The sequence below is a fragment of the Acinonyx jubatus genome, chromosome E3 (assembly GCF_027475565.1).
Source record: "Acinonyx jubatus isolate Ajub_Pintada_27869175 chromosome E3, VMU_Ajub_asm_v1.0, whole genome shotgun sequence".
NCBI lineage: Eukaryota > Metazoa > Chordata > Mammalia > Carnivora > Felidae > Acinonyx > Acinonyx jubatus.
The window spans coordinates 12,759,845-12,768,806 of NC_069398.1; the positions used below are offsets into that span (position 1 = coordinate 12,759,845).

Below are 8,962 nucleotides of genomic sequence, written 5' to 3' on the forward strand. Positions count from 1 at the left end.
CCATCTGGAGGTCTTCTTTAGAGAAGTGTCTATTCATGTTTTCTGCCCATTTCTTCACTGGATTATTTGTTTTTCAGGTGTAGAGTTTGGTGAGTTCTTTACAGATTTTACTAGCCCTTTGTCCAGTATGTCATTTGCAAATATCTTTTCCCATTGTGTTGGTTGCCTTTTAGTTTTGTTGATTGTTTCCTTTGCTGTGTAGAAGCTTTTTATCTTCATGAGGTCCCAGTAGTTCATTTTTCCTTTTAATCCCTTGCCTTTGGGGATGTGTCAAGTAAGAAATTGCTGCAGCTGAGATCAGAAAGGTTTTTTCCTGCTTTCTCCTCTAGGGTTTTGATGGTTTCCTGTCTCATATTCAGGTCCTTCATCCATTTTGAGTTTATTTTTGTGAATGGTGTAAGAAAGTGGTCTGGTTTCATTCTTCTGCATGTGGCTGTCCAATTCTCCCAGCACCATTTGTTAAAGAGACTGTCTTTTTTCCGTTGGATATTCTTTCCTGCTTTGTCAAAGATGAGTTGGCCATACTTTTGTGGGTCCAATTCTGGAGTCTCTATTCCATTGGTCTGTGTGTCTGTTTTTGTGCCAATACCGTGCTGATTTGATGATTACAGCTTTATGGTGGAGGCTAAAGTCTGGGATTGTGATGCCTCCAGCTTTGGTCTTCTTCAATATTACTTTGGCTATTCGGGGTCTTTTGTGGTTCCATACAAATTTTAGGATTGCTTGTTCTAGCTTCGAGAAGAATGCTGGTGCATTTTTTATTGGGATTGCATTGAATGTGTAGATTGCTTTGGGTAGTATTGACATTTTAACAATATTTATTCTTCCAATCCATGAGCACGGAATGTTTTTCCATTTCTTTGTATCTTCTTCAGTTTCCTTCATAAGCTTTCTATATTTTTCAGCATACAGATCTTTTACATCTTTGGTTAGGTTTATTCCTAGGTATTTTATGCTGCTTGGTGCAATTGTGAATGGGATCAGTTTCTTTATTTGTCTTTCTGTTGCTCCATTATTAGTGTACAAGAATGCAACTGATTTCTTTACATTAATTTTGTACCCTGCGACTTTGCTGAATTCATGTGTCAGTTCTAGCAGACTTTTGTTGGAGTCTGTTGGGTTTTCCATGTATAATATCATGTCATCTGCAAAAAGTGAAAGAAAGCTTGACTTCTTCATCTTTGCCAATTTTGATGCCTTTGATTTCCTTTTGTCATCGGATTGCTGATGCTAGAACTTCCAACACTATGTTAAACACCATGGTGAGAGTGGACATCCCTGTCGTGTTCCTCATCTCAGGGGGAAAGCTCTCAGTTTTTCCCCATTGAGGAAGATATTAGCTGTGGGCTTTTCATAAATGGTTTTTATGATCTTTAAGTATGTTCCTTCTATCCCAACTTTCTCAAGGGGTTTTATTAAGAACGGATGCTGAATTTTGTCAAATGCTTTTTCTGCATCGTTTGACAGGATCATATGGTTCTTTTCTTTTATTAATGTGATGTATCACATTGATTTGCCAATGTTGAACCAGCCCTGCATCCCAGGAATGAATCCCAGTTGATCATGGTGAATAATTCTTTTTATGTGCTGTTGAATTCGATTTGCTAGTAGCTTATTGAGAATCTTTGCATCCATATTCATTAGGGATATTGGTCTATAGTTCTCTTTTTTTGCTGGGTCTCTGTCTGGTTTGGGAATCAAAGTACTGCTGGCTTCATAGAATGAGTCTGGAAGTTTTCCTTCCCTTTCTATTTTTTGGAACAGCTTGAGAAGGATAGGTATTATCTCTGCTTTAAATGTCTGGTAGAATTCCACAGGGAAGCCATCTGGTCCAGGACTCTTATTTGTTGGGAGATTTTTGATAACTGATTCAATTTCTTCGCTGGTTGTGGATCTGTTCAAGTTTTCTGTTTCTTCCTGTTTGGGTTTTGGAAGTGTGTGGGTGCTTAGGAATTTGTCCATTTCTTCCAGGTTGTCCAGTTTGTTGGCATATAATTTTTCCTAGTATTCCCTGATAATTGCTTGTATTTCTGAGGGATTGGTTGTAATAATTCCTTTTTCATTCATGATTTTATCTATTTGGGTCATCTCCCTTTTCTTTTTGAGAAGCCTGGCTAGAGGTTTATCAATTGTGTTTATTTTTTCAAAAAACCAACTCTTGGTTTCATTGATCTGCTCTACAGTTTTTTTTAGATTCTGTGTTATCTATTTCTGCTCTGATCTTTATTATTTCTCTTCTTGTGCTGGGTTTGGGGTATCTTTGCTGTTCTGCTTCTATTTCCTTTAGGTGTGCTGTTAGAATTTTTATTTGGGATTTTTCTTGTTTCTTGAGTTAGGCCTGGATTGCAATGTATTTTCCTCTCAGGACTGCCTTTGCTGCATCCCAAAGCTTTTGGATTGTTGTATTTTCATTTTCATTTGTTTCCATATATTTTTTAATGTCTTCTCTAATTGCCTGGTTGACCCATTGATTCTTTAGTAGGGTGTTCTTTAATCTCCATGCTTTTGGAAGTTTTCCAGACTTTTTCCTGTGGTTGACTTCAAGTTTCATAGCATTGTGGTCTGAAAGTGTGCATGGGATGATGTCAAGTCTTTTATACTTAAGGGCTGTTTTATGACCCAGTATGTGATCTGTCTTGGAGAGTGTTCCATGTGCACTTAAGAAGAAAGTATATTCTGTTGCTTTGGGATGCAGAGTTCTAAATATATCTGTCAAGTTCATCTGATCCAATGTATCATTTAGGGTCCTTGTTTCTTTATTGATCCTGTGTCTAGATGATCTGTCCATTGTTGTAAGTGGGGTATTAAAGTGCCCTGCAATTACCACATTCTTATCAATAAGGTTGCTTATGTTTGTGATTAATTGTTTTATATATTTGGGGGCTCCCGTATTCGGTGCATAGACATTTCTAATTGTTAGCTCTTCCTGATGGAAAGACCCAGTAATTATTATATAATGCCATTCTTCATCTCTTGTTACAGCCTTAAATTTAAAATCTAGTTTGTTTGATATAAGTATGTCTACTCCAGCTTCCTTTTGACTTCCAGTAGCATGACAGATAGTTCTCCATCCCCTCACTTTCAATCTGAAGGTGTCCTCAAGTCTAAAATGAGTCTCTTGTAGACAGCAAATAGATGGGTCTTGTTTTTTTATCCATTCTGATACCCTGTGTCTTTTGGTTGGCACATTTAGTACATTTACATTCAGTGTTATTATTGAAAGATATGGGTTTAGAGTCATTGTGATGTCTGTAGGTTTCATGCTTGTAGTGAGGTCTCTGGTACTTTGTGGTCCTTGCAACATTTCACTCACAGAATCCCCCTTAGGATCTCTTGTAGGGCTGGTTTAGTGGTGATGAATTCCTTCAGTTTTTGTTTGTTTGGGAAAACCTTTATCTCTCCTTCTATTCTGAATGACAGACTTGCTGGATAAAGGATTCTTGGCTGCATATTTTTTTTCTATTCATCACATTGAAGATTTCCTGCCATTCCTTTCTGACCTGCCGAGTTTCAGTAGATAGGTCTGATACTACCCTTAGGTGTCTGCCTTTGTAAGTTACGGCTTTTGTATCCCTAGCTGCTTTCAGAATTCTCTATTTATCCTTGTATTTTGCCAGTTTCACTATGATATGTCACGCGGAAGATCAATTCAAGTTACGTCTGAAGGGAGTTCTCTGTGCCTCTTGGATTTCAATGTCTGTTTCCTTCCCCAGATCAGGGAAGTTCTCAGCTATGATTTGTTCAAGTACACCTTCAGCCCCTTTCTCTTTTCTTCTTCTGGAATTCCTATGATACAGATAATTGTTCTGTTTAATTGCATCACTTAGTTCTCTAATTCTCCCCTCACAGTCCTGGATTTTTTTATCTCTTTTTCTCAGCTTCCTCTTTTTTCATAATTTTATCTTCTAATTCACCTATTCTCTCCTTTGCCTCCTCAGTCCGTGCTATGGCCGCCTCTGTTTTATTTTGCCCCTCATATATAGCATTTTTTAGTTCCTCATAACTCTTTTTTAGTCCCTTGGTCTCTGTAGCAATAGGTTCTCTGCTGTCCTGTATGCTTTTTTTTCAAGCACAGCGATTAATTTTATGACCATTATTCTAAATTCTTGTTCCGTTATATTGCTTAAATCGTTTTTGATATATTCGTTAGCTGTCACTACTTCCTGGAGTTTCTTTTGAGGAGAATTCTTCTGTTTTGTCATTTTGGGTAGTCCCTGCGGTGGCTTCAAACTGCAGGGCACTTCCCCTGTGCTGTCCGGAGTAACTTGTGTTGGTGGCGGGGCCATAGTCAGACCAGATGTCTGCCCTCATTCCACCACTGGGGCCACAGTCAGATCAGCGTGTACCTTATCTTCCCCTCTTCCAGGGGCAGGCCTCTCTGTGGAGTGGTGTGGTCCCTGTCTGGGCTGCTTGCACACTGCCAGGCTTCTGGTGCTGCTTTGATGGGATCTGGCCAAGGATGTATTGGGGTGGATCCGCAAGGTGTACAGGGGCGGGAGGGACAGGCTTAGCTCTGCCGTCTGTGGCCCCCTGCGGGAGGGGCCCTGCAGCACCAGGAGGGAGGCAGACCCATCAGAGGGATGGATACACAGAAGCACAGCTTGGGCATTTGCGCGGTGCAAGCAAGTTTGGTGATGGGAACTGGTTCCCTTTGGAATTTGGGCTGGGGGATGGGACAGGGAAATGGTGCTTGCCAGAGCCTTTGTTCCCCCACCAAGCTCTGTCCTTCTGGGGCTCAACAACTCTCCCTCCCAGTGTCTTCTCGCCATTCCCGTTCTCTGAGAGCAGAGCTGTTGACTTTTAACGTTCCAAGTGTTAAGTCTCGCTGGCTGTCAGAACTCACGGAGTCCGGCCCCTCTGCTTTTGCAAGCCAGACTTCAGGGGCTCTGCCTTGCCCAATGGGCTGCCCCTCCACCGCCCCAGCTCCCTCCCACTAGTCCGTGTAGCACACACCGCCTCTCCACCCTTCCTACCCTCTTCTGTGAGCCACTTGTCTACACTTAGCTCCGGAGAGTCCCTTCTGCTAGTCTTCCGGCGGTTTTCTGGGTTATTTAGGCAGATGTGGGTGGAATCTAAGCGATCAGCAGGACGAGGTGAGCCCAGTGTCCTCCTATGCCGCCGTCTTCCTCTATCCTCAAAGTCTGTATTTTTAATAACAGCTCAGGTGATCCTTACGTAATTTGTCTGCAAAAACCCTGGGAAACACTAAGCACTCTTGTTCACCTTAAGGAGCTTACACCTCTGCTCAGAGTGCAGATAGCAATACCCCTGTTATCTAGAGGCTCAACTTTTGGCTACCTTGGACAGCTAAATAACATCCACTAAGCAAACATTTTCCCCCAGTCCTTTGACTTTAGTCTGTAGAAGAAGTGTAAGTGAATTGATGAAAAAGAAGTCACAATAGCAGAAGGAAGAAAGCAAGTTTGTCTAATGCCAGAACCCACAGTCTGTACCCCTCAGCCATACCGCATCTGTAATAATAATGTTCACACATGAATGTTTAACCTTTAATCATCAAAAGAAGGTTAGAAAGTACCCAGCAAAAAGTAAAGGAATAATCCATTTTAGATTTAAGTGAAAAAAGTTAAAACCATTATAGTTTTGAAAGAAGTAACCTGTATACAAAACACTGCAGTCATTAACAGAACTGGTTACATGAAATATTAATATATTTTGCTTATGCTGTGAAGGTCCAAGTTTTTGTCTATTTGGGAAATTTTGCCCTGATTATCTGGTAAAAGGACATACAGTAAAATTTCATTATATTTCAGGTTTCCGCTTTTAATGCCAGTTACTCGGATTCTGGACTCTTTGGGATTTATACTATTTCACAGGCTGCTGCAGCTGGAGATGTAAGTTGCAGACTCACTAACTCTCAAGTTTTTTTCTCCTCCATTAACGTGTTTTTAGTAAAAATAGTGAGTGAGTGAATGCCATGACTTATCAGAGCTCCATATAGTGTAGTACCATTGAAGTGTGTCTGCAGTGGAAGGAACTTAAAAATGTATACTCGTGCTAGCAGGAAAGAGGGAAGAAGTGCCTCTTTCTTGGCTCTGTTTGGACAAATGACATTGAGTTGTCTCTTGGACATCTGTATTGAGAACTCAGGTGAGGTCAAGGCCAAGATGTACATTTGGGAGTCCTCAGTATAGAGATTGTATTGAAGTGAGGGTTGTGTGTCAAAGACTGTAGGAAAAGAAAGCTGAAGCTCAAGTTCAGGGAAGTGCCACCAAGTAACTAAGGAAAATGGCCAAGAAAACAGGAAGAAAAGGAAGAGAACCTGGTATTTTTGGAGGCCAGAAAAGAGAGAATGATTAATATAGTTTTGATCCACTGTGGGTTAACATCCATTTAGTTACCACAGGGAGCTCTAGTAGTTATAGCAAACTAGGACATCATTTGGCAATATTATCAGTTTTCACCAGAGTGTTGGAAGTGAGCTAAAATTTATAGTGTTAAAGAATAAATGAGAATAAATGAGAGGCATAGGCAGGTGGAGCTCAGACTTGCAGGGAAGTAGGTTGTAGTTTTGGAAGAGTTTACACACTGAAAGTAAAGAAAGATTGGAGCATATATAGGAGATAGGAAATTATAAATGGATCGGATCTGAAAAAGCAGGAGCAGATGGGATGTAGAGTACAAGTGGACATTTTAGCCTTGGACACAAAGACTGATGTTGGGAGAAGAGGATGTCAAGAAGATGCAGAAGTTCATTCCTGATGAGGTAGGAGGTGACATCATGTCTTACAAGAACGGAGAGGGCGCCTGGGCACTCAGTCACTTAAGCGTCCAACTTTGGCTCAGGTCATGATCTCATGGCTCATGAGTTCGAGCCCCACGTGTCTCAGCACACAGCCCACTTTGTTTTAAAAAAAAAAAAAAAAAAAAAATTTTTTTTTTTAATGTTTGTTTATTTTTGAGAGAGCGCGAGAGCGCACGCTCAGGCAGGAGAGGGGCAGAGAGAGAGGGAGACACAGAATCTGAAGCAGGCTCCAGGCTCTGAGCTGTCAGGACAGAGCCTCATGCAGGGCCGAAACCCATGAACCATGAGATCATGACCTGAGCTGAAGTTGGCCGCTTAACTGACTGAGCCACCCAGACACCCCACACAGAGCCCACTTTGGATCCTCTGGCCCCTTTTCTGCTCGCTCGCTCTCAAAAATAAACATACATTAAAAAAAAAATTAAAAAGAATAAGGGAGGAGAGTTTAAAGAAAAGAATGAGATTTGGGACAAATGAATGGCTAGATGCATGGAATGGGCCTCAGTGGTCGTGTAGATGGCTCCTTGAGATAGGAGACCACAAATTCATACTGTAGTCACGCATTTCCCTTATTACACATATGTTGCATATTACAGTCACTTCATAATCTTTCTTCAGTAGTATTCCTAATGGAGAAATGGAGGAGGCAGGTACTAGGGGTGATCCAAGATTGGGAGCCTGCAAAGGAGGCAGGTTAGAAGTCTGGGCAGATGGCAGGAGAGTGGGGCACACTGGCAAGAGTAACTGTGACAGAGAAGTGAAGCAAAAGGACCTCATAGATTGAAAGTGGACAAATCAGGGAACTAAAGATCTTGATAAAGTGAAAGAAAGGGATAGTGTGATTAAAGGCTTAGGCCATGGGACTTGTAACTGGGGATTTCACAGAGCAAATTTAGGTCATGTCCAAATGCTGGGTGTGGCTGTAGAAATGGATAGCTAAAACACAGGGGAAATGAAGGTCCTAGTGTAGGTGATTAGGGATAGGTCAGTAACCCAGAATGGTGCCAAGGTCAGGATGGAGAAAATCATGGGCCAGGTTTATGAACTTACCCAACAAATATTTGCCGAACATGCACTCACATCACTGGAACTTGATTCCTTCTTGACTCCAACATCCCAGGCATGGACAGCCTTTACAGATCAGCTGTACATGGATTACTACTTTCTTCTTAGTGAATAGTAAGGAATAGCAGTATTAATTGCATGACACTTTAATAAGAGTCTAGGGAAATTTGAAAGGTGTTTATTCTCTACAGGCAATTATAAATCTCTGTGTTTGCTTTTCCTGAACCACACTGGCATCCTCTGCACTCTGCCACTTTTTTAAGAAGCTTGGCTACTTGGCTATACTATAAATTGTACAAACAGCTGCTTTATGGAACACTAGAAGAATGAGGATCACATGGTGACAAGAATTCCAAATAGACACTGTGCTAGTTCCCTGGAACTAACGTTTCATCTTGTGTTTCTGCCTCAGTAGAGGAACATTTGACTGCTCAAGACACTTTGGCACTGATCAAAAATGACCAGCTTTTTCTTGTCTGTCCTAGGTTATCAAGGCTGCCTATAACCAAGTAAAAATGATTGCTCAAGGAAACCTTTCCAATACAGATGTCCTAGCTGCCAAGTAAGTTTCAGTATTAAATGTGTGTTTTGTGTTTCAGTTATTTGAAAGTTGTATTTTTTTGAGTTATAACAATATTGTGACATGCACAAAAGAAATGAAAGGTAAAGTATTTAAAAGGAAAGGGAAACAACCCACATCTACCACCCAAAGATGTAATTATTAACGTTTTGCTTATTTTCTTGCCCATTTTTATACATTTTTAAACATAATTGTTATTATTGTATATATACTTATATAATAGCATGTTTATTGTAGAAATTTTAAAATAAGAAACAAAAACATTGAAAACAATCTCTCAATTCTTTACCAGTGATTCCTCCTTTTTTTTTTTTAACTTTTTTTAATGTTTATTTATTATTGAGAGACAGAGAGAGACAGAGCATGAGCATGGCAGAGGTAGAGAGAGGAGGAGACACAGAATCCGAAGCAGGCTTCAGGCTCTGAGCTGTCAGCACAGAGCCCGACGCAGGGCTCTAGCTCACAAACTGCGAGATCGACTGAGCCGAAGTCGGACGCTTAACCCACTGAACCACCCAGGCCCCCCCCTCCTTTTCTTAACATTATAATGTTTC

At 40.8% G+C, this 8,962-nt stretch overlaps 1 protein-coding gene across 2 annotated transcripts in view; it reads left to right on the forward strand.

The window, feature by feature from the left end:
- The window catches only part of LOC106970509 (cytochrome b-c1 complex subunit 2, mitochondrial), a 169,730-nt gene that overhangs the window by 15,995 nt on the left and 144,773 nt on the right, over positions 1–8,962 (forward strand). For both annotated transcript variants that reach the window (XM_053213618.1, XM_015067137.3), the window contains exons 11-12: positions 5,772–5,852; positions 8,314–8,390. In XM_053213618.1, the coding sequence (XP_053069593.1) occupies positions 5,772–5,852; positions 8,314–8,390 (158 nt within the window). The remainder of the gene's footprint in view (positions 1–5,771; positions 5,853–8,313; positions 8,391–8,962) is intronic.